The following is a 26,704-nucleotide window of genomic DNA, read 5'->3' on the forward strand; positions in this document are numbered from 1 at the left end:
ATGGTGGATCCACCCTCTGCGAGTAGGCATGGTGGAGATGTATTCTTCTCTGGGAGAAGTCTGAGGTTAGAGCCCTCGTTCCACCCTTTGCGAGTAGGCATGGTGGTAATGCACCCTTCTCTGGGAGAAGATTGAGGTGAAAGCCCTCTTCCACCCTCTGCGAGTAGGCATGGTGAGCCCACCCTTTGCGAGTAGGTATGGTGGGTATCCTGGAAGAAATTCCATGATGTGGTTGTTCACCCTCTAGAAGCAGCTATGGTGAACATCATCCATGGGAGTAGCCATGGTGGTTGTATTCACTTACATTTTTCATGGGAGCAGCCATGTATCTCGGATCTTGAGAATGTCTTCTCCCTAGCTAAGAGGGAGTGTTGATGTATGTAGCTAGGTCGGAGCCCTTTTAGGGCCGACCTTGCACGCCTAGCGTGCATGTGGCCCTACCAGCCTTAGAAGACATTAGTAGTTGAGCCCTAATTGGGCGTCATATGTAACTTGTGATTAAGTTAAATGTAACTTGCAACTAAGGGAGACTCATATGTAACTTCTAATATATAGGTCTAACCCTATCCTTGGCGCCATAAGTATATGGCCGATTTGAGGTCCATTAGGAGGTATTGATTCATATATATGCAAGGTCATGAATTGAATAACATGAAGGACATGCAGTGTGCTCGGATGTGACGATAAGAGCTTATCGTCTATGGTTGGGAAGGCAACATATCTGATGTTTGCCTACAGTTAATGAGCACTACCATAAAATCAACAAATTCTGTCAGCCATCAGTGGTATTGATTAAATTAATCTATCTTAGAAGCCAAGATGACTAATATTATCACATGCTTATGTGAGTAGATCTTACTGGGCTTGGTTTTTTTTATCGTTTTCCATAATCTGAGCTAGAAGTTGCTCATTTTATGTACTAGTTTGCTCATCAATTAGTGTTCAACATGTGGGGCTTGGAAATCCTTGGTATTACTACCAGAAAAAACTAAGATACAATCATGCTGCATAAACTATGATGTCAGTAACATACTGATACACATATTGAGTTGTATTAATGAACATATAGAAAAGAGAACATTTGAAGAAAGACTATAAAAGTAAAACGCTGAATAGGTTTAACAACAAAAGAGCAAGTTCTGGAGGTAAGGAAGAAAAATTCGAGCATTTACTCAGGAAAAAGTGTATTTCCATTAGTAAGCACTAAGCAGTAGACAGTGGAAAAAGTGGAACCTTCAGTATCTGTGTGATAATCCGTTTCAATTTCATTTTTCCTTTTGATTTGAGGACTGATCATAGGACATCATCTGTATTTCATTCTCCGACTTGCCATACAGTTTTGCTATTGTTGATATTTAATATAATGATATAAATAAATTTGATAGACATACCATAAATTACTTTGAGATCAACTTTGCTAGATGTTTTTTGAAGTTATTACAGAAGTATTTCTCAATGCATGGAAAATGCTAATGTTTGTGTTTGGTTTGTTTCAAATTAAAAATTTGTAGATCCACAAGGAGCTTCAAGATGCATTGGCACAGGTGGAGGCCATCCGTTATGAGATTAGGAGTGTATCTTTAATGAATCCTGGCCCTATGACACGGAGATTTGTTGAGGGTTCAGGGCCAGTGCTTACTTCTGATAATCCTCTTAACAATGGTACACTCAAACAAATCCATATTTTATTTTCTGAGAGGTCTATAAGTAGGTTTTCTAAAAATATTAATTTTCAAATTTCAAGGTTTGAATTTTCTTCTTTTGCATGATAAAACATGGATAACTGAGAAGTTAGCTCACTAGTTTAGAGCATTGTAAATCTGGTATAATGTCTCAGAAGTGTTTAGCAATGTGTCGAGGGCTTGACTAAAGTATGTCAAATATATCCTGTTCTACAATATGTATTATGAATACACATATCAAGAATGAGCTCAGTGCTGAATGAAAAGTGGGAGCAAAGAGTACTTGATAACTTCTGACATTTTCTTTGTGAAGATCGATGTATTTTTGTGAAGATCTCTAGGATAATAATACTATTTTGATGATACTGAAAGCAACAAGGTTACACGAGTTAGCAGGTCTCGCTATTCCAGACAGTACAGCATTTAAAATTTGGTTACCACTCATGACCTTGTAAGATCAAGCCTTTCAAATTTGAATAATTCTGTTTGCAATGGTGATTAATTTTTTACTCATGATAGTGACTATGCATATTTTAATAGGTTTATGCTGGGAGGAGTTAGAGTTAAGTTCCTATGATATGTGAAAACCTATGTTTCTAAAGGATGTGGCCCTTCCATAATTTCATCCCACCCCTTATCGTGGAAGTTCTGGAGATAGGGACAGGTAAGAAACATCCCCAACCATACCTGATTTCAGAAAAAAAAGGAAACATTGTAGGGGTGGATTTTTTTAATGAGAAAACCCAGGGGACAGCTATTTGTCTCCTACACCCCAGGCAGTTTTATGCTCACTTTTAGAAAAAAAAAACATAGCTGAAAAACGAAAGGGATTGGGGGGGTTCCACAAGAATCCCCACACCCCTTTACACTAACTCTAAACCTAAAACAGGCCCAATAACATCTAAAAACAAAAAACAAACCCATTTTGCAATTAAGCAGTTTGTGAAGAAGAAGACAAAGAGAGAGAACAGCAGGGAGAAGAGAACAAAATAGCAGTGGGAAGAAGACAAGACAACATCAAATCTATGTCATTTGAGGTAAGCTTACTCTCTATCATTCATTTGCTCAAATTATTTTGCATTTTTTTTTGTTTTTTTGAAGTTTCGAACATTTAGGGAGGGGTTTCTGTTCTATATTCGCATTTGCAGCCATGTTTTGATTTTCAACAAAAAAAAAACAGTGAGCAGCAATGAGGTTAATGAAGGTGAAGAGGTTGAAATTCAACAAAGAAGTCAGAGTGTTGCTGGAGGTTCTTCTTGTAGTGGAAGTATTGTAGGGATTGTGTGTTCAAGTGACCCATTTATGTTCCTCAAACATGATGCAAGAGGTCCATTTAATCCAAAAAATCCTCTTTTACAATTTACAACAACCATAGGCAACGACAAGAAAAAAATTCAAGGGGGAGTTGAGTATAGCCATGCCATTTGTACAATATAGACTATGGAGGGTTCTTCTTGTAGTGGTAGTGTTGTAGGGATTATGGCTTCAAACAACACATGTATGCCTTTTAAACTCGTCAAAAACTATGCAAAAGGTCCTAATAAAAAAAATCATCTTTTATAATTTACAACAGCCATAGGCAATGACAAGAAAAAGAAATTCAAGAGGGAATAGAGTATGGCTATGTCATTTGTGCAACATAGACTATAGAGGCAATTTTATAAGAGTTTATTCTAATTTTTCGTGCACAACGGGACTAGGGTTAAAGGGTTGTGAAAAATCAATCTCGTTGAAAAGGCTAAGGTGACTAGGTGTAATGTCCCCACTTTCAAATAGAATTTAATAATAAATAATAATAATAAAATTAAAATATTAAAAATTAAATTATAATATAAAGAATATAATTAAATATAATTATTAAAATTTAATTAAGTTAATGAATGGTTAAAAGACATGGAAGGAAAAGTTGTGACTCCCTCAACAATAAGATATAAAAGGGAGAAGAGAACCAATAATGAAGAGTTGCACACTTTCAAAGGGTGTTAATGATGAAAGGGTGTGTCTCTTACCAAAGGGCATACATGATGAAGAGGTATGACCTCTCCCTCACATTGAGAGATATAAAGAAAAAGGAATCAAAGCATCTAGTAACATCACCATGGATCAGATCAGATCAGAACTGTTATTAAGTTACAGGCAGTAACATCCTTGTTCTTGGTGGTATGCATGGGATTTGTTTAATAAGTATGCTTAATATATAAAGCCCAATAATGTTCTTATGCGGAAATGATAGTAATATTAATATGGACTGCAATATGTATGACAGACATACGCAATTTCACATATATATTCATAATACATAAGAAATATTTATACTTATAGTCTAAATTATGTTATTACTGTCTGTATTTAAGAAGATGGGAATGAGATGTTCCAAAGAGGGGCAGTCTAAATCCAAGCAATAGGTTAAATCCCAAGATAGGGTGGGGATCAGTGACCCATAAGCCTTGAGGGTATAGACCCAAGATAGGTAAGGGCTTGGATCTGTAAAGTTTGAGGGAACCTATTGTAGTTGGTTTCTAAGCGCTTTGGTAACATACATAAACCCTTCTCCCTTAAAATTGAAGTAGTAGCAAGGTCTGATAGCTATATTAAGAACTATGAATAATGAAATTAATCATCTAATGAGGAAAATAGATAAGCACTTGATATTAACTAATTGAAGAATGAAATGGGCACCCCCCTGTTCGGCACTAAATCTGTCCTTTTTACTTAGTGTAATTTTGTCAAACAGTTGGCTTGCAAGCTGACTACTGGATTTTTGGTTCTTGATTTGCAATAGGATAAATTGGATAAACTGATATTTATTGTAAAGCTTTCAAAGTTTACTCAATATAATAACAACCAGACATATCAAATACCAAAAACAAGAAGATTAATGCTGATGGTATTTATTTAATTCCAACTCCAAGCATACAAATCAGATTTGAAGAATATTACAGACCATATGATAAAAAAACAAATTCAAACCTGAACTCCACAAGTATAGAACCTGCTGAAAACACTGTTCACGCACTGTAGCTGCACTATTCACGGCACTGTAGCATTTTTACTATTCACGCGGCACTGTAGCAAAACACTATTCACGCGGTACTGTAGCAAAAACACTATTCACGCGGTACTGTAGCAAAAACACTATTCACGCAGCACTGTAACAAAAACACTATTCATGCGGTACTGTAGCAAAAACACTATTCACGCGGTACTGTAGCAAAAACACTATTTTCAAATCTGCACTTTCCAACCCCTGTAAAAACTTCATGCGAGAGCACCAGATGAAGCCCAATGTGTTTCCTGAATGAAAACACCATTAATCCTCCTGACTGTGTCTTTCAACAGCGAAGAGAATGCTAGCAAAGAGGGATTCCGTCCTCCAAGCCCAATAATCAGATCTCTACGAAATCCAACAGCATAACATTAATCTCATCCCCAACATATCCCAAAAGAGAGCTCTCAACCTCCATTTATATCTTCTTCCTGGATGCAAACACTTCATTTCCTCAATGTGGGATAATACATTTTAGAATAAAATATTATTTCCCACAATGTACACATTAAAGGGAACTTTTAATATTTTAAACATTACTTTATATTCCCAACCTTATAATATAACGATAAAGTTAAATATTTAATTTAACTTTACACTTTATCGTTAAATATTAAAACCTTGTTGATAATCCCTTTAAATCATTGTCGCCTTCAAATATTTTCTACTGATAATTATGCCAACCAGGGAAACACTAAAAATTCCAAGTCACTGCTTGGAGACTAACTTACTATAAATAGTAAGTGTCTAGAAACCCTGTCAAAGCAGCACCGATTGGCCTGAAACTGAAAACACCTAGGCCAAAACATCTCGGGATCCCACCAATGTCCTTGTTAGCCTTCGGGACCATGTCAGAATAGGCTAACGACACCCCATATCATGTTGCGCTAAAAAGGGGACATTACAGTCCGCCCCCCTTGAAATTGCTTGTCCTCAAGCAAATTCAGTCCTGAATGTTGCAATACCTGCTCATTCTCCCATGTAGCATCCTCATCTGGCAGGTCTCTCCATTTCACCAAGTATTCCTTAACGATTCTGTTCCTGAGTGTCCTTTCCCTGACATCCAGAATAGCTTCGGGTACTAACACAAGCTTCCCCTCCTCATCCAAAGGGGGTAAATCTGCAGAAGGCACTACACTCTGACCAATGGCTTTCTTAAGCCTAGACACATGAAACACATTGTGCACCCGACTGCCCTCTGGAAGCTCAAGCTCATAGGCGACTTCGCCCACTCTGCGAATCACCCTGTAGGGACCATAAAATCTAGGCTTCAATTTTTCAGCTCCGCTCTTCTTGAGTGATGACTGTCTATATGGTTGTAGCCTCAAGTAAACCATATCCCCTACCTCGAAACTGCGCTCTATTCGGTGCTGATCAGCGTACAATTTCTGTTGATTCTGGGCCTGCTGTATATTCTCCTTGAGCACTTTCAGGATGTCCTGACTATCCTGCAATAAGTTTTTGGCTTTGGGCACTCTGCTGTCCCCCAAAACTAAATCCATGAAGCTAGGTGCGTCATAACCATAGAGTGCCATGAAAGGAGTCATCCTGATGGACATATGATAAGTGGTGTTATAACAATACTCTCCCATATGCAACCATCTGACCGAAGCCTTTTGTTGTGCAGTTACATAGTTCCTCAAATATCCCTCCACCCATTTATTCACAATCTCTGTTTGCCCATCTGTCTGCGGATGATAACTAGTACTAGGTGTAAGATCTGTACCACACAACCTAAACAACTCCTGCCAAAAAACACTCATAAACTTACTATCCCGATCACTGACAATGAATCTAGGCAACCCATGTAACCTGAATATCTCTCTAAAGAAAAGATCTGCCACCTGTGCTGCTGTGTAAATGGATGGAATAGCAAAGAAGTGAGCGAACTTCGTCAAGCGGTCCACCACCACATAGATGCAATCCCTTCCCTGCACTCGTGGTAAACCAGTGATGAAGTCCATCGAAATACTTTCCCATTTCCTATCTGGAATGGGCAAGGGCTGTAATAAACCTGCAGGAAATGTGTGCTCTCCCTTATTCTGTTGACAAACCGCACACTCCCTAACATACCTCTGAACATCATCCTTGAGGCCTCTCCATGTGAACCGCTCTCGGATCTGCCTGTAGGTCTTGAAGATCCCCGGATGCCCAGCTGTGGGTGCATCATGAAATGCCTTAAGTATCACCTCTCTCAAATGTGATGACGGAATCAAATAAACCCTGTCCTGAACTCTGATCAATCCATCTATCACCTCATAGCGATCATCCTGTATAGTACCTGAAATCAATCCAGAAGCCCAAGCATCTCCGACATACTCTGCTATAATCTGATCTCTCCAATCTCGTGAAATCTCTGCCAGGGCACATAAGTGAGGTCTTCGAGATAAGGCATCAGCCACCACGTTTTTCTTACCTTTGACAAACTCTATGTCAAAGTCATAAGCCTGCAATTTAGTAACCCATTTCTGTTGTCGGTCATTAAGATCGCGCTGGTTCATGAAATATTTAATACTGTTGTGATCAGTTTTGATCACAAAACGCCCACCTACCAAATATGATCGGAATTTGGCCAATGCATGCATTATGGCCAACATCTCCCTGTCATAGATAGAATAGCTCCTCTCAACACCTCGGAGCTTCCTACTCTCGAATGCAATGGGATGTTTCTCCTGCATCAATACTGCCCCTATCCCATCACCTAAAGCATCACACTGAAGTTCAAATGGCTTCGTGAAATCTGGTAGAGCTAAAACCGGACAAGATGACATCACTTGTTTGAAGTGGTCAAAACATCGTTGCGCTGCTTCTGTCCATACGAAGGCTCCCTTTTTAGTGAGGTCTGTCAAAGGTGCTGCAGTCTGTGAAAACCCCTTAACAAACCTCCTGTAAAACCCGCATAAACCAAAGAACCCCTTAAGCTGTGTGAGGTTCGTGGGAGTAGGCCAATCTACTATAGCTCTAATCTTTTTAGGGTCTACTCGAACTCCATCTGCACTAATAATATGCCCAAGGTATAGTAATTCTGTCATACCAAACTCACACTTAAACTCCTTGGCATATAAAGACTCTCTCTCTAAGATAGATAATACCTCCTCCAGATGCTGTGAATGTTCCTCCCAGGTCTTACTGAAGACCAAGATGTCATCAAAGAAGATCAAAACAAATCTCCTCAACTGCTCCCTGAATACCTGGTTCATACAACTCTGAAATGTAGCGGGTGCATTGGTTAGTCCAAATGGCATAACCATAAACTCAAAGTGGCCATAGTGGCATCGGAAGGCTGTTTTCTCAATGTCCTCTGCTCTCATCCTGATCTAATGGTATTCGGATCGCAAATCAATTTTGGTGAAGAAACATGCCCCATGCAACTCATCAATCAGCTCATCAATCCTAGGAATGGGATACCTGTTTTTTATTGTTTTCTTATTCAATGCCCTATAATCGATGCACATGCGCATTGTCCCATCCTTCTTCTTTACCAGAACTACAGCTGAAGCAAAGGGGCTTTTGCTAGGCCTGATGTGCCCCATTTCCAACAATTCCTTAATTGCCTTCTCTATCTCATCTTTATGTTTCTTAGGATGATGATAGGGAGTGATCATCACTGGTTTGGCTCCCTCCTCGAGCTCAATAACATGCTCTGCACCCCTGTTAGGAGGAACCCCGTGAGGAATATCACTGAATACCTTGGCATGCCTGTCAAGAATCTCCTGTATATCTGGCGGATAACTCTTCACCCGAGGCTCCGGTGAAGTTGGCATAACTAAGCACTCTGTCGCCCACTCTATGTCATTATGTCGAAAAAGTTTCTCCATTCTCCTCAAAGAGACTACCCTGCAACTCCCATCTGAAAGTCCCCTGAGTACAACAGTCCTACCCTCATGTTGAAACCTCATTTCCAACTTCGCTAGGTTGAAAGTGAACTCAACCAGCGATGCCATCCATGTCATACCGAGGATGACGTCGTAATCTCCCATGTCCACAACATAGAAATCATCCTTCAACTCATAACCATCTCCAAATCTAATGTGAAGATTTGAAACCTTCTGAGTACATAATAGCTTTTGGCCATTAGCCACCATGACTCTAAAACCATCATGCTCCTCTGTCTGTAAACCTCTCCTGGCTACCAACTGTGTATCTATAAAGTTATGTGTAGCCCCAGTGTCAATGAGAGATATCACTTTCTGCCCCTGGATAGTGCCCCTGACCTTAAATGTGATTGCCTTTTGGGCCCCTGTCAAGCGTGCCAACGATCTATCATCCTTAGGAATGCTGCTCTCCTCTATCGTGTTACCCTCATCTGAATCGGAGTGTTGATCCTCCCCCTCTGACTCTGACTCCTCTGCTGAAAAATACTCCATTTGATTTGCCTTAGCCTTGAGAGGGCATTTATGAGATAAGTCCCAAGGCTCTCTACACTGGAAGCACAATTTCTTCTTTCGAAGTTCATTCAAGGTTTCACTGTCTAGTCCTTTTGATCCTTCTTTGGGTTTGTTATACTCTTTCTGAAATGGTTTTTTGTCTTTGTCCTTGCAGTAGGAAGAATCTGTTGAATGGTATTTTCCTTTGTATACCGAAGGGGCTAAATCTCGTGCCTTTTTAGTTGCTTTTGCTAAGGTGAGTGGATCATGTCCCTTCACCCAACCACGTAATGGATCAGCAAGCCCATCACAAAATAACACCACCAATCTCCTAGGAGAGATATCAGTAACAAGTACAAACAAACGCTGAAACTCGGCGATGTAAGCATCCACTGAACCTGACTGTTTTAACTGTGCTAGCTCCTTGAAATGTAACTCGGGATCCCTAGTGTCAAATCTCTCAATCAATCTTTCCGTGAATTCCTCATAGGATGTAATCTGATTATGCCCCAGAGTCGCCATGCCATGATGCCACCATTCATGCGCAACGCCGTCCAAATGCATAGCCGCATACTTGATAGCCTCATCCTCAGGCATAGGATTAAGCTGCAAGTATGTATCTATCTTCTGCACCCAAGCTCGTGCAGTCATCTTCCCTGAAGCATCATAATAAGGCAAGGAAAGTTTTCCAACTTTCTTCCTCAGCTCAAAATTCTGATTCCTCCCTCCTGCTCTAGGCATATGTCTCATCCTCAAGTCCATATAATCTCTGAGGGAAATATCTGCCTGAAACTCGGGTCCACTGGCCTCCCAGTCCCTCCTGAACTGACCCTGTAACTCAGTAATCTGCGGTTCGTTCACTGGTTGAACCGGATCCCTAGGTGGAAAGGTGGGTAGAAGAGGTCTCGAGCTCGCTGTTCGAGCTGGGCGTGCAATGTGTCTAAAGTTATCCGCCTCATTCCCATTGTTGCCATGTCCATTATTACCATTAATATTATTCTCAGGGCCATTGTTGTTGCCTCGGCCTCCATTATTATCATTGCCCCTATTGTTATCGTTTCCCCTATTGTTATTGTTTCCATTGTTGGCATCACCTGGATTAATATTAACGCCCATCTGTCTAGCCATAAGCTGCAACATCATGTCCATTTGCCTATTCTGCTCCTGCTGCATACGCTGCCCTTGCTCTAACGTACCCAGCAACTGTCTGAACATTACCTCCCCCTGATCTGGAATGATATTCCTCTCATCTCGGTCACCCATACTGCTGTCCTGATCGAAGAATATTTCCTCTATGTCTGTATGACTGGATTCTATGTCCACCTGCACGGATGAACTAGACTGCTCACTCTGACTATCCGGATTTCTATTTTGTCTGGCCCTGGTATTGCGAAAATTATAATGCCCCTGTCGCATGCTCAATCATACATTCTGGACCTGTTTTATTTCTGCAATATGTTTTGGTGAAAGTTTCCCACAAGATGGCAGGATCTTCTGCTCTGATACCACTGAAATGGGCACCCCCCTGTTCGGCACTAAATCTGTCCTTTTTACTTAGTGTAATTTTGTCAAACAGTTGGCTTGCAAGCTGACTACTGGATTTTTGGTTCTTGATTTGCAATAGGATAAATTGGATAAACTGATATTTATTGTAAAGCTTTCAAAGTTTACTCAATATAATAACAACCAGACATATCAAATACCAAAAACAAGAAGATTAATGCTGATGGTATTTATTTAATTCCAACTCCAAGCATACAAATCAGATTTGAAGAATATTACAGACCATATGATAAAAAACAAATTCAAACCTGAACTCCACAAGTATAGAACCTGCTGAAAACACTGTTCACGCACTGTAGCTGCACTATTCACGGCACTGTAGCATTTTTACTATTCACGCGGCACTGTAGCAAAACACTATTCACGCGGCACTGTAGCAAAAACACTATTCACGCGGTACTGTAGCAAAAACACTATTCACGCGGTACTGTAGCAAATCACTATTCACGCAGCACTGTAGCAAAAACACTATTCATGCGGTACTGTAGCAAAAACACTATTCACGCGGTACTGTAGCAAAAACACTATTTTCAAATCTGCACTTTCCAACCCCTGTAAAAACTTCATGCGAGAGCACCAGATGAAGCCCAATGTGTTTCCTGAATGAAAACACCATTAATCCTCCTGACTGTGTCTTTCAACAGCGAAGAGAATGCTAGCAAAGAGGGATTCCGTCCTCCAAGCCCAATAATCAGATCTCTACGAAATCCAACAGCATAACATTAATCTCATCCCCAACATATCCCAAAAGAGAGCTCTCAACCTCCATTTATATCTTCTTCCTGGATGCAAACACTTCATTTCCTCAATGTGGGATAATACATTTTAGAATAAAATATTATTTCCCACAATGTACACATTAAAGGGAACTTTTAATATTTTAAACATTACTTTATATTCCCAACCTTATAATATAACGATAAAGTTAAATATTTAATTTAACTTTACACTTTATCGTTAAATATTAAAACCTTGTTGATAATCCCTTTAAATCATTGTCGCCTTCAAATATTTTCTACTGATAATTATGCCAACCAGGGAAACACTAAAAATTCCAAGTCACTGCTTGGAGACTAACTTACTATAAATAGTAAGTGTCTAGAAACCCTGTCAAAGCAGCACCGATTGGCCTGAAACTGAAAACACCTAGGCCAAAACACCTCGGGATCCCACCAATGTCCTTGTTAGCCTTCGGGACCATGTCAGAATAGGCTAACGACACCCCATATCATGTTGCGCTAAAAAGGGGACATTACAAAGAATATCAATCAATTTTAATATATTGAAATAGATCAGGTAGGGGACATTACAAATGGTATCAAAGCTTTGATCCTGCCATCTTGCAAGGTAAAGAGGAATCGATGAATCATTCTAGTTGATAAGAAGGAATGTAGCAATACAAGTATTTGCGTGTATGAATATATCCATGTGTATGCTTCGTGTTTTTATGTGTATTCTCCATGTTTGGTTCATGCCTGATATGTTTCCAGCATGTTTATTCCATGTGCGTTTCCGAAGCCATTTCATATTGGAAGTCATTTTGAACACTCCATGATCATTGCTTGAGGACAAGCAATCTTGGGTGGGGTGGACTGTAATGTCCCCACTTTGAAATAGAATTTAATAATAAAATTAAAATATTAAAAATTAAATTATTATATAAAGAATATAATTAATTAAAATTTAATTAAGTTAATGAATGGTTAAAAGACAAGGAAGGAAAACTTGTGACTCCCTCAACAATAAGATATAAAAGGGAGAAGAGAACCTCATTTGGGAGGGAGATAACTTGGAAATCAGAAGTGCAGGTCTGATTTAAATAAGAAGTGCAGGTCTGATTGTGGAAGGTTGTGTCCCTTTCAAAGGGCAGAAATAATGAAGAGTTGCACACTTTCAAAGGGTGTTAATGGTGAAAGGGTGTGTCCCTTGCCAAATGGCATACATGATGAAGAGGTATGACCTCTCCCTCACATTGAGAGATATAAAGAAAAAGGAATCAAAGCATCCAGTTACATCACCATGGATCAGATCAGATCAGAACTGTTATTAAGTTACAGGCAGTAATATCCTTGTTCTTGGTGGTATGCATGGGATGTGTTTAATAAGTATGCTTAATATATGAAGCCCAATAATGTTCTTATGCGGAATTGATAGTAATATTAATATGGACTGCAATATGTATGACAATCATACGTAATTTCACATACATATTCATAATACATAAGAAATATTTATACTTATAGTCTAAATCATGTTATTACTGTCCGTATTTAAGAAGATGGGAATGAGATGTTCCAAAGAGGGGCAGTCTAAATCCAAGCAATAGGTTAGGCCCCAAGATAGGGTGGGGATCAGCGACCCATAAGCTTTGAGGGTATAGACCCAAGATAGGTAAGGGCTTGGATTTGTAAACTTTGAGGGAACCTATTGTAGTTGGTTTCTAAGCGCTTTGGTAACATATGTAAACCCTTCTCCCTTAAAACTGAAGTAGTAGCAAGGTCTGATATCTATATTACGAACTATGAATAATGAAATTAATCATCTAATGAGGAAAATAGATAAGCACTTGATATTAACTAATTGAAGAATATCAATCAATTTTAATTTATTGAAATAGATCAGGTAGGGGACATTACAAATGGTATCAGAGCTTTGATCCTACCATCCTGCAGGGTAAAGAGGAATTGATGAATCATTCTAGTTAATAAGAAGGAATCTAACAATACAAGTATTTGTGTGTATGCATATATCCATGTGTATGCTTCGTGTTTTTATGTGTATTCTCCATGTTTGGTTCATGCCTGATATGTTTCCAGCATGTTTATTCCATGTGTGTTTCCAAAGCCATTTCATATTGGAAGCCATTTTGAACACTCCATGATCATTGCTTGAGGACAAGCAATCTTGGGTGGGGTGGACTGTAATGTCCCCACTTTGAAATAGAATTTAATAATAAAATTAAAATATTAAAAATTAAATTATAATATAAAGAATATAATTAATTAAAATTTAATTAAGTTAATGAATGGTTAAAAGACAAGGAAGGAAAACTTGTGACCCCCTCAACAATAAGATATAAAAGGGAGAAGAGAAACTCATTTGGGAGGGAGATAACTTGGAAATTAGAAGTGCAGGTCTGATTTAAATAAGAAGTGCAGGTCTGATTGTGGAAGGTTGTGTCCCTTTCAAAGGGCAGAAATAATGAAGAGTTGCACATTTTCAAAGGGTGTTAATGGTGAAAGGGTGTGTCCCTTGCCAAATGGCATACATGATGAAGAGGTATGACCTCTCCCTCACATTGAGAGATATAAAGAAAAAGGAATCAAAGCATCCAGTAACATCACCATGGATCAGATCAGATCAGAACTGTTATTAAGTTACAGGCAGTAACATCCTTGTTCTTGGTGGTATGCATGGGATGGTTTTAATAAGTATGCTTAATATATGAAGCCCAATAATGTTCTTATGCGGAATTGATAGTAATATTAATATGGACTGCAATATGTATGATAGTCATACATAATTTCACATATATATTCATAATACATAAGAAATATTTATACTTATAGTCTAAATCATGTTATTATTGTCCGTATTTAAGAAGATGGGAATGAGATGTTCCAAAGAGGGGCAGTCTAAATCCAAGCAATAGGTTAAGTCTCAAGATAGGGTGGGGATCAACGACCCATAAGCCTTGAGGGCATAGACCCAAGATAGGTAAGGACTTGGATCTGTAAAGTTTGAGGGAACCTATTGTAGTTGGTCTCTAAGCGCTTTGGTAACATACGTAAACCCTTCTCCCTTAAAACTGAAGTAGTAGCAAGGTCTGATATCTATATTAAGAACTATGAATAATGAAATTAATCATCTAATGAGGAAAATAGATAAGCACTTGATAATAACTAATTGAAGAATATCAATCAATTTTAATATATTGAAATAGATCAGGTAGGGGACATTACAAATGGTATCAGAGCTTTGATCTTGCCATCCTGCAGGGTAAAGAGGAATCGATGAATCATTCTAGTCAATAAGAAGGAATGTAACAATACAAGTATTTGCGTGTATGCATATATCCATGTGTATGCTTCGTGTTTTTATGTGTATTCTCCATGTTTGGTTCATGCCTGATATGTTTCTAGCATGTTTATTCCATGTGTGTTTCCATAGCTATTTCATATTGGAAGTCATTTTGAACACTCTATGATCATTGCTTGAGGACAAGCAATCTTGGGTGGGGTGGACTGTAATGTCCCCACTTTGAAATAGAATTTAATAATAAAATTAAAATATTAAAAATTAAATTATAATATAAAGAATATAATTAATTAAAATTTAATTAAGTTAATGAATGGTTAAAAGACAAGGAAGGAAAACTTGTGACTCCCTCAACAATAAGATATAAAAGGGAGAAGAGAACCTCATTTGGGAGGGAGATAACTTGGAAATCAGAAGTGCAGGTCTGATTTAAATAAGAAGTGCAGGTCTGATTTAAATAAGAAGTGCAGGTCTGATTGTGGAAGGTTGTGTCCCTTTCAAAGGGCAGAAATAATGAAGAGTTGCACACTTTCAAAGGGTGTTAATGGTGAAAGGGTGTGTCCCTTGCCAAAGGGCATACATGATGAAGAGGTATGACCTCTCCCTCACATTGAGAGATATAAAGAAAAAGGAATCAAAGCATCCAGTTACATCACCATGGATCAGATCAGATCAGAACTGTTATTAAGTTACAGGCAGTAATATCCTTGTTCTTGGTGGTATGCATGGGATGTGTTTAATAAGTATGCTTAATATATGAAGCCCAATAATGTTCTTATGTGGAATTGATAGTAATATTAATATGGACTGCAATATGTATGATAGTCATACGCAATTTCACATATATATTCATAATACATAAGAAATATTTATACTTATAGTCTAAATCATGTTATTACTGTTCGTATTTAAGAAGATGGGAATGAGATGTTCCAAAGAGGGGCAGTCTAAATCCAAGCAATAGGTTAAGTCTCAAGATAGGGTGGGGATCAGCGACCCATAAGCCTTGAGGGTATAGACCCAAGATAGGTAAGGGCTTGGATCTGTAAACTTGGAGGGAACCTATTGTAGTTGGTCTCTAAGCGCTTTGGTAACATACGTAAACCCTTCTCCCTTAAAACTGAAGTAGTAGCAAGGTCTGATATCTATATTAAGAACTATGAATAATGAAATTAATCATCTAATGAGGAAAATAGATAAGCACTTGATAATAACTAATTGAAGAATATCAATCAATTTTAATATATTGAAATAGATCAGGTAGGGGACATTACACTAGGTTTCACATGGAGGAGGCAAGAAATAAAAGAATGTCGTTAGAAACTATGCAGCCTAGTGTGTTATTGCCTACTCAAGCCGTAGATGTTGGGAGTCAAAGGGAGAGGGTTCTACAAAGGAAAAGAAAAGAGCTACTATTGTTGTGGGGTTGCTTATCGTGCAATCACAAGAGGTGGCTAAGATTTCTATTTCTGATTTTTTACCTTTACATGTGGCACACTGTCTCTATCTCAAACAAATGTTCAAATATGTAATTGTTGTTGGTCTCTCACTTACCCCCTAGAGAACATAAGCTATGCACTTGCTAGGAACTTATGTTTTTGATGCACTTCATACATAGAATAAAATACCAAGGTATCTTATCCTTCCTTGAACAAAATCTCCTCAAATGCTGAACTAAGTGATCACTTGAGGTGACTCCAAGGTTCCAAATGTCAAGTCTTGACGTGTGGATAAGCTCAATGGTTTGATTTCATATTGCTGGAATCACAAGGGGGACTTACGTTTGTACTTGAAGTATGCTGGAATGTGGAAATTTACTTAACTTGGAAAACAAATAGCAAAAGGGATTAAGGGTTAAGAAAGCTAATCTAATCTACTCCTAAGATCAATGATAGCATTGGATCACACTGGGATGGACACATTCCTTAAACTGAGCTTTGCTTCGCGACATTGCTAACAACTACACGAAACTGATGCAATCTTCTAAGGGAAATGAAGCTTTTCATATCATGAACATTCATCCAAATATCCAATACACTGGCACAATTTGAATAAACATATCCACAATTGAACTTAGCACATTTTAAGGTTTAGGCTAACTACGCACTGTAATTGAAAATCATCCAACCACAGATATTATGAACCAAGGAATTATCAACATCCACACATTACTCCATCACAACCAATGAACTTCATCTAAGATGAGGACACAACAAGAAACCATACAATATGCAAAAGACACACCCCCATTCACCATGAATTCAATAAAAAGTATGTTTATTTACATGCTTGGCAACAATTTCTGCCTTCTTCTCCTACTCTACTGTTAACTATCTAGTTGCTAACTATCTATTATCTATTAACCTTACAAATGAGAAGAGAAAGTTCTTTTATAGAGAGCTCATTACAAATGAATGGCCTGGATTGAATCCAAATCAATGGCCAAGATTGAAAGATAGAAACCCTAATTAGAGTTTGTTACACCCATTACATAATATTTAATGCTTGAGCAAGATTCGAATACAATAAATAGGACATGTCCTTTGAATGTTGACCAATGAATGATGAGGATAGGTATGTTGAACTTTGTGCCTCCATATGTGGTAGTTGTCCTCCTTGTTGGATGAGTCAAGTGCATTGAATCTGGATGCTTTGACTTGGAATGGTGCGATTGGGTTGATGATGACTAAACACCACCTCAGCTTCTTGCTCCTCTTGTAGATCATCGCAAAGAAGAGTTTGTGATTCGAGCAATATCTCTTGATACTCAACATTTCCAAGCCTGTGATGATGATCATATTGCTCAAGTCGACCTTCTAATTTTATTTGATTCTTTTAATTTGTATTGATCACTTTCATAATTTCTCTTTCTTGTATGTTGAACTTTCCTCTTGCACTTAACATTTGGGTATCTTCATGATGTACTAGCCTTGCATCTTGGATTAGACCTAAATTCCTTTACCCGATGCCTTTGTCTTGGATTACTCTCTTGTTGTATTGGCAACGATTCTTGGATTTTTGGAGGAAATTCAAGATTGTTCAACTTCTTCCTCATTGTGAATGCCAAATCCTCTTTGTATGACTTGATTCTTGCAACCACCTCTTGTATTCTTGAATGCCTTTATGACGGGCATATCTTTCTTCTTTGACGGATGAATGTAATCCACCTCCATCTTGTTGTCTTCTTCATACCCACTTTCAGGTTGGTGTTGAGTCCTCTTGTGGCCTGATTTTGAGATGCATTCTCTCTTGCTGAAGTGCCGTAGAGAGAGCTTTGGTAAAGTCTTTCCCTTGAAGTGCATCCCTGCCTTGATGTTGCTTGCAGCTGGCTTCTTCATTCTCTTCCTTAATCACCTGCAAAAACAAACAAGATACCATCAAATATACCTGATATATACTGATTTCACACATTTTTCAAAATTACTAATCTGATATGCCTTCTTGATGGGGGTGAAATGTGTTCTGATTTCTATTCTCATGTCTGATTTTACTCACTTCAGGTCTGATTGGGGTTTTAAGTCTGAGATTTTTAAAATTTTGAAGTCTGATTGTGGATTCTACCAAGTGATAGACAAACTTCCCCTTCCACCTCAAGGTCGTGGATCTTAGCAACTAAGAAAAAATGCCTTTCCTTGGTCGCAGATTCTAGCAAGTGAAGGAAAAATTAGATCATTGTCATGGATCTTAGCAAGTAAGGGAAAGATTCTTCCTTGGTTGGGGATTTTAACAAGTAAAGGATAAATCTCACCTTGATCGTGGATTTTAGCAAGTAAAGGATAAATCTCATCTTGATCATGGATTTTGTCCACCCAAGGATGAACTTGCTTACCTCCCCAAGTTGTTGATCGCATTAATCACCTTCATTCTTCATCAAACTCAGCCATTTTGCTTGATCAAATATCATGATGTTGCATTTACCTTTGCCAAGTCATGGATTTCCATGGGTCGTGGATTTTGATGACCCAAGGAAAAACTCATTGACCTCCTCTCCAAGTTGACCGCTTCATCATTTGTCTAAGTTGATCATTTCATTGTCTTTGCTTGCAAACTTGAAGAATTCAAGGGGTAAACTTATTCATTATCATCTCCATTTAGCATCTTCACTAAGTCCCTTAAGATCGTGGATTTTGGTAAGTCATGGATAACTCACCTTGACCACCTTTGCTTGTTGATTTCACCAAGTGTTGGATAACTTGTTCGTGGGGTTGACTTGGTGTATTTATTCTCTTCCATCATCACTTAGACCTTCAATCATATTCATCAATCGCCTTATCTCAGATTGCTCATAACCTCTACACTCCAACCTAAGGGTGTCCAATTGCTTGTTTGACTAAGACTCATCACGCCTAAGGCATTGCATTCCCTCACAAGCACGAGGTTAAAGATACCAAAATTGCTGCCAAGCTAGACAACTAAGCAAAAGAACTAGGCCACCAAGCAAAAAGTGGGGGTCTCCATTTGCAATGGGGCAGCGTGTGAAAATGTCACAACACACACCATAGCTGATTAGCAAATAAGAAATTGATTAAAAAGGTGTTTGTTGGTTTTGTCTTAAGATTAACACATTACATGCCATGAAGGCCTGACTATCCTAGCTTTGCAAGCCTATCCCAAGTAAGAGTTTGCCCCTTGGGTGCAACCCACAAGAAAATATTTTCTTTTGGGAGGCCATGATTAGTTCAAATTTTTTCATTGGAGATGTAATGTCCCCATTTTAAGCGAAATTGATTTGTGAGGTGTAATGTTGAAACTTGAAAATGTTAAAATGTCAACTTACTGTAATAATTTGTTATAAATGTGTTTGAAGTGTGTACATAAAATTTTGTTAGGCTCAAGGTGATGAAAAGTGGTCACAAGGACATTTTATATTATTTTATTAAGGAAAATTGCTTTTAAGAAAAAAAAAAAACAATGAAAAGAACAAGTTTTTTCTTTTTTTAAAAAAAATCAGCAAAAAAGCATTTGTTGAAAAGAGTTGCAAAAAAGAAAAAAAAAACACTTTTTTGAAAAAGCAACAAAAAAAGCAATATTTTTTTTTATAAAATAGATCTCAAATGTTGTAAAAGGAGGTTGATTCTTGATAAAAAGGGCTAGACTAAATATTGTATTTGCATTTTACTTGAGTGAGAACTTGAGTTCTCATATTTCTTGAGGACAAAAACCCTCTTGAAATACCAATTTTGGGGACTAAAACTCTCCTAGATGGATAAGTGATTTCATTCATAGATCACCATTATGTTGAAGATATTGGATTTTGGGATGAAAACCCCCAACATCCATTGAAGCAATTTCATATAAAGATTGCTGTGGTGCTAAAAGTGAAGTTTTCTCAGTTTGGGCTGCATGGTTAAGTTTTATTTTCCAATTGTGTTTTAATGGGGATTTTGAATCTTTGATCTATTTTGACATATTTCTGGTGTGCAAGGGTATGATGCAAGATTCAAGAATTTGTACCTATTGTACCTGCTGTACCAGCAGTTAAAATACTCCATTTCAGACCTGCACTAATCTTATTTTTAATTAAATACTTGAGTTTGAGTATGTCTGGTGGGTGTTTGGAGTGAGTTTGATGTAGGTTTTCCAATTCAAATGTGTTGGGAGGTGTGTGAGGCATGCTGGTTGTGAATTTTTCAGTGTTTACCTTGCTATTCTGACATGTTTACCAGTGATTTTCTGTGCAACAATCATAGAGATCAGTAAGATCAATTGGGTTGTGTTGGTTTGCATCAAGATAGTGTCTTCAGTTGTGTGGATGGCATTTCTAGTGAGTTTTCAGTAGTGCATCAATCCGATTTTGTAACAGAAATGTTCTAAGTAGCAAAACAAAGTGATAGTCGACTTACACCAGCCTCTTGCATCAACTACTAGAGGTATACTTTAGTTAGATTAATGATTTGATGTGTAGGAATGATATTCTATGTTTAAACTGAGTCTTTGGGGTAGATTTGTCTTCTTGCAGCAGTGTTATGAGTCTGATCATAATAATAAATCTATTTTTGCAGCAGTTTCATATGATTTTGTAATGCATATGTTAATCTTGTAAACCCTGGATGGTAGTACTGTCAGAGGCTATCATTGTATACATTTCAAAACAAATTTCTAAAACTTCGGATGGTCCAACCGCTAAAGGGTTTAAAATCACATGCACATCATATTGTAAAACTGGATGGTTTACTGCCATTTCTTATAGCATTTCATAATCCACCATTTCTGTGTTGATTTAGCCAATTTTAGCATCGAATAAGTTGGTATTATCAATCATTTTGGTCTGAGTCAAGCTTAGACATTCTACCAGTGGCTTGTTTTGTATTCACAAAGTCTGCCAAAGAGGTGTTGATTAAGCTAGCTATGCTGCCTGCATGCTTTGGTCGACTTGTCCATCATTACTTTTGTAATTTCCTTCATTTAGATAGCTGTGTAGTTGGAAGCACCATATGCTCACACCTTGCCCACTTTGGGATCTTGGTGATGAAAAAGTGTTGAAGACATTGCATTTGCATCTTTATATTGTACAATTTCAAAAAAAATAATGGTGGGTTGTTATAGAAGGGAGACCCATTTATAGGAATCTTAGCATTAGGGACATAGGTGTCTTGAATTATGACTTGTCCTATTGAGCACCTATTCTACACTATCTGATCTTCCTTTTTGCTAGTTGGGGTAGGCCATTTTTGGAATAGGGATGTCAAGAGGTTGCAAGCATTATTGAGCTTCAACAAGGGTAGTTGTAACTTAATCCACAACTTATTGCTCCCAGGATTTTCAATTTAGTCTTGGACATGAGAAATGTGCATCCTTTCATAGAATGGGGCAAGAGGACTTACAACTTCATTCTCTATTAATGATTTATTTGAGAGCCATGTATCGATCTAGAAGTTGACCTTTTCACCCCTACTCATCCTCCATCTCAAATATTTTACTAGCAAAGATCTAAAAGATTTGAGAAAATTCCAAATTCTAGAACCAAGAGGGGGGTTGTATTGGAATAATATTCTTCCCTCTTGATTATTGTCTACATACTTTGAACGCACTAACCTATGCCATAGTCTTCTTCTTTCTACATGCATATGCCTAAGGATTTTTATGGCCAAGGCATTATTTATCTACTTGCAAGTTGCAACCCTTGAAGTCTAGGCCTCCTATCTTCTTTTCCCTACACACCATCTCACATTTTACAAATTGTACTTCTTGTTTTCCTCTATTCCACTCCAAAGGTAATTCCTTTATATATTTGATATTGCTTTAGCAATCTTCCTTGGCTTTTGAAAAATAGACATAACATAAATCAAAATAAGCTGAAGTAGAGGATATGATCAATTGGATTCTTCCAACAAGTGATAGCCATTTGCCTTTCTCAGAGGATAGTTTATTTTGCACTTGATCTACCAAAAATTTCCATTCCTCTAGAGTAGCTTTCTTTTCAATCAATGACCTTCTTAGGTAGGAGCTTAGAAGCTTCACAATACCAAAACCAAAGATGTACTGGATATTCAGGAATCATCACAATGATCCTTGAGAAAGCAAATTCTAGACTTTTGAAAATTAATTTTCTGCCCGGCAACCTTCTCATAGTCATCAAGAACTCTCTTGATAGCTTTATCTTCCTTGATTGAAGCCTCTCCAAATAGCAAGGTATCATCTACAAACTATAGATGAGTTATGTTTTCAACTTTTGAAGAGATTTGTAGTCCCCTAATGTTCTTCCTTGTAGACCTAGCTTTCAGAGCTTATCTAAGTGCTTTGCAACAATGAGGAAAAGGAGTGGAGAAAGATGATCCCCCTATCTTAGCCCTCATTTTTCAAAAAAAATAAAATACCCCTTTTGCGATTTCATTAATCAACACAGAGGAGGAAGCCAAAAATTATACTATGGTACACAGGGACACGTCCTCAGGGGTTTCTGCTCGTGTCCCTGTACTAGGGACAGCTTGGGGATGTTTCCTCAAGTCTATCAGTCTAAACAATACATCCTTTGAGCAATTATTGGGGTTTCAATGAAGGTATATAGACTAACTATTCACAAGAATGCATCCAATGTTTGATAACATGAAGATTGTTGTGTTTTAAGGATTCTATAATGTATATGTCAATATGATGAATGATTCTATAAAGTATATATATTTTTATATAGCTGTCCCCTTTGCCATCCCCTGCCATCCCAAAACACATCCCCCCATCCCTACGTCCCCTCATCCTGGAAACTTGGTGGAATATAGCAAAAGTATGCAACTATAGATCACCTCTACCAATTTTCAACAAAATCAAAATTTCAATGATTTGAAGTAGAAAATCCTAAGACACTATCATATTATTTATTCATATCTAATTTTAATAACAAACCTTCTTTTTGTAAGATCCAATGACCTGTGCGTTCCTTGTGCCCATTTTGTTATATGTTAGGCTAGAGGCCTGTGGACCTTCGGATCTTAGTTGTGACCAATGGTGGCCATGTTCCAATGGGGAGTATCATGTGCTTGTTATGTTTGGCTACAAATCATTCACTAGAGATCTTATGAGCCTAAGGGTGTGTGCACTCGATGTTCTTATGGTGTGGGAGGGTATGTTGATATAGAATTATGATGCATTGTGAGCTTAAATGATTTCTCTTGGTCCTCTGGACCAATTAGTGATATCATTGCCTATGTCTACGTGTTCTCAAGTGAGTAGGAAGGTGCCATATGGGTGTGATGTGGCAGTCTTTGATTGCTTAGTTTTGAGTTGGTAGCTGGCTGTTTTCATAAGAAATGATCAATACCCATGCTGTGTACCAAGAAATTTACTGCAAGATCAAATCTCCATTCAAATCTTCATGCCATTGTGGTGTCCCAACATTTAGTTATGATCAGATCTATATGCTAAAGCTTGGTGGTTGTAGGAAGCTACATGCAAAACGAGGAGAATGGTAGCAACAACTGATTCTGCAAGCTTTTGTTGGTAGAAGTTAAGAAAAAAATGGATGCACATAAAGCCTACAATAGTGTGGCAGGGTTTTCTGCAAATATCATCTTTGCAACACATCGTTTATTATTTTGCATGCATTGAATGCACATTCAAGGTTATTTTATTCTCATTGTGGGCTTGGAGGAAATATTCTTGGCAAGTATGTAGACAACAACATAGAATTCCAACTTGGGATGTTCCTAGTTTAGGATTAGATCATTTTCCCCTAACCCAAAAGAACATGGAGGACCTCCAACATCCTAAGAGCCCTTTCAAGTTCAAGTATATGTGGTTTCATGATCATTCTTTCTTGGATCTAGTTAAGGAGTGGTGGGTCAACCTCCCAAAAGGTGAAATGAACAAAGATATACTCTCACTAAGAAATTGGCTGTACCATAATCCATTCTCAAAGAATGAAATCTAGATTGTTTCAAAATTACTTTCAAAGAGGAGCAAAGTGAAGAGGAGCTATTCATCCTCAACGAGGAAGTCACTGCACATGGAATGAATTAGGATTAGTATTTGAAGGAAAAGGCAGGCATTGCTTGTAGAACTTGTTGACATCCAAGCCAATGAAGAAGTTTTGGTAGCAAAAATCTTGAGAAATTTGGTTGAGTGAAGGTGACAAAAACGCTAAATTATTTCATCATTCCACCAAGGCTAGGAAGAAGTGTAACAAGATCACCAAACCATAAATTCATAGGAAGGTAAAACCTCACTAATCTAGACCTTATTGAGGCAGACGTAGTTACTTATTTCAGAAACCTCCTTGGCAACACTGAGGTAATATCACTCCTAAAATGGTCTTCTTTCCTACAATACATCCCTAAATTGTTAGTAAAGTAGATCACTAGATACTCACAGCTGCCTTCACCAAAGAAGAAACTAAGTTGGCCCTCTCTCAGGTGCATCTAGATAAGGCCCCAACTCTAGATGGATTTACTGTGACATTCTTGTCAAGGTGCTAGAGTTAGGGAAGAACTGGTGGCTGCATGCAATGAAGCCAAAAAATATAAGAAAGTTCTAAATATTCTTGGGTTTGAAAGCTAAAATGACTTCTGAAAAATGAAATGAGAGGAACTTGTTATTAAAGTTAATTTATATTTTTAGTAGTATCTGACCAGGTAGCTTGAAATATATGTGCAGAAATGCTATCCACTCATCAATGGTGATTTGGAAAATATGATGGGCATCGAAGTCTTGGAATCATTTAAGCATTGGTTTACATAGTGTAGTATCAATTTTGGGGGCTGTATAGTGTAATGGTTTAGCATTCTTTACTCTTCCCCCCTCTTATATTGTCCTGTACCAATTAATTTTTAACCTTATTGGTTTCCATGCTTCCCAAGCCCCCATGGCACCCTTTGCTTCTTGCTAATTCTGCAATCTCTTTTATCTTTTCTTCCTTATCTTGATGATGGATCACAGTGTGTTATCTAAAATGTTGATGCAAACTGAAATTCACAATTATTTTCAGAAGCTTTCTCACTTAATCACATGGACTATGAAAACCTCATGTTCTTAATTAGTGTAACCTATTTGAATCAAGAAGATAATACCAAAAATAATGGTTTTGTGTAATTGGTGTGAATCCAGAAAGAATACTGAAATAGCATTGAGTTCCATACTTGGAAAAGAAAAGAAGATTTCATCCTTTGTTAGATCTTGATTTTTAGAGTGTCAGAAGAAACTCATTTTGGCGTTAATTTCTACTTATTCTGGTTATCTGATTTTCAGGTTCGAATACATTACAAGATACTGAGAGAATGGCACATACGGAGAGCAACTCCAGGGTACGTTGCCAGAGAAGTTGATCATTTCAGGAAGAAGATTGATTAATAATAAATAAATACTAGCTTTTCTGTATGATAGCTTCTCGATATGAAATGCTTAGACAATTTACCAATTCATTGACTGTAGGTCTTTGAAATGGGTGCCTCAAGTTCTGCCCAACTACAATCTCAAGCAGCAGCTTATGCACTCCTTGCAGGATCCCAAGGCACGGAAATTAAAACTGTAGGAGCCTCTGATGATTTTTCTGCCCGGCAACGTGAGAGTGGGCATTTGCAAAAAATTGACAAGACTGTAGTTTTACCTGTCTCTGCTGAATTAACAGGGGTTTTAACAAAACACAAAGGTATAAAAAAGTCAGGATGCTAATTTAGAACTATTTATTTGTTGGTATGTCTAGTCCTTAGAAAAGCATTACTTCATATCATAATCAAGATTTAACTGCTTGACTTTGACTATTAGATGAACATTTGCAGATTTCGCAGGTTCGGATATTGTCTTAGAGGCCATTTTGGAGGCTGATGTGGCACGTCATGCAAAAGAGTTTTTCAAGCAACCAGAAGCCCAAAGTTTGTCTGGTTCTGTTGAGAGCGTTCAAAAGTGATGTTTTATGGTGACAGCAGTGAAAGTGGAAGGCACATCTAGTATCTAGTTAAACATCCATTAGATGCTTTGGTAATAACTACTTATTTCAATGATTCTGAGAACTATTTTACGAGCTTCCAAGCTCCAAGCTGGTTTTGAATATGAATTAACTTGTAATCAAGCATTTCCTTCAGTACAGAGCTTAGGTTAAGAGGTTTTATTTTTGGTTGAAAAAATACATCTTTGTATATATACAAATGGGAGAAACGAAGTTGCATCAGCTGATAGTTAGCACTTCAAGACTGTGGTGCCCATCCCCCGGGTGTACCAAGGTTTTGAGAATGGTTAAGGAAAACCATAGTTTTTCATCTTTATTTGTTTGCAATACAGTTTCTTTTTCTCCTTACCCCCTTCAAGTAAATTGAGGCTATATTGTTTTAATGTTCCAGCCTACAAAGTTAAAAAGCCCAGATATTGAAAATTTTGATCTTCCGAATGCATCCTTCCAACAACGGGATCCTCAAGTGTGAATATATTTGATATGTATTTAAAAATCTATATCCTTGATAAGGGTGCTATGAGATGGAATTGGAATTGGGTTGTATCTCTTTCTCATTGGCAGTTGTACTAAAGCCAAATCTATATCACAGGGTAGAGGTATTTATGAAATACAGAATGGGTGGATAAGAGCA

General features: G+C 37.8%; 1 protein-coding gene across 1 annotated transcript in view; it reads left to right on the forward strand.

Annotated features, from left to right (window-relative positions):
• The window catches only part of LOC131029537 (uncharacterized), a 115,556-nt gene extending 89,138 nt beyond the window's left edge, over positions 1–26,418 (forward strand). Inside the window, exons 4-7 of the mRNA XM_057960045.2 lie at positions 1,512–1,662; positions 25,374–25,429; positions 25,557–25,773; positions 25,904–26,418. Coding sequence (XP_057816028.2) covers positions 1,512–1,662; positions 25,374–25,429; positions 25,557–25,773; positions 25,904–26,031 — 552 coding nt within the window. The 3' untranslated portion in view covers positions 26,032–26,418. The remainder of the gene's footprint in view (positions 1–1,511; positions 1,663–25,373; positions 25,430–25,556; positions 25,774–25,903) is intronic.
• The last annotated feature ends 286 nt before the right edge of the window (positions 26,419–26,704 follow it).

This window comes from Cryptomeria japonica, chromosome 5 (assembly GCF_030272615.1).
Source record: "Cryptomeria japonica chromosome 5, Sugi_1.0, whole genome shotgun sequence".
NCBI classification, from domain to species: Eukaryota; Viridiplantae; Streptophyta; class Pinopsida; order Cupressales; family Cupressaceae; genus Cryptomeria; species Cryptomeria japonica.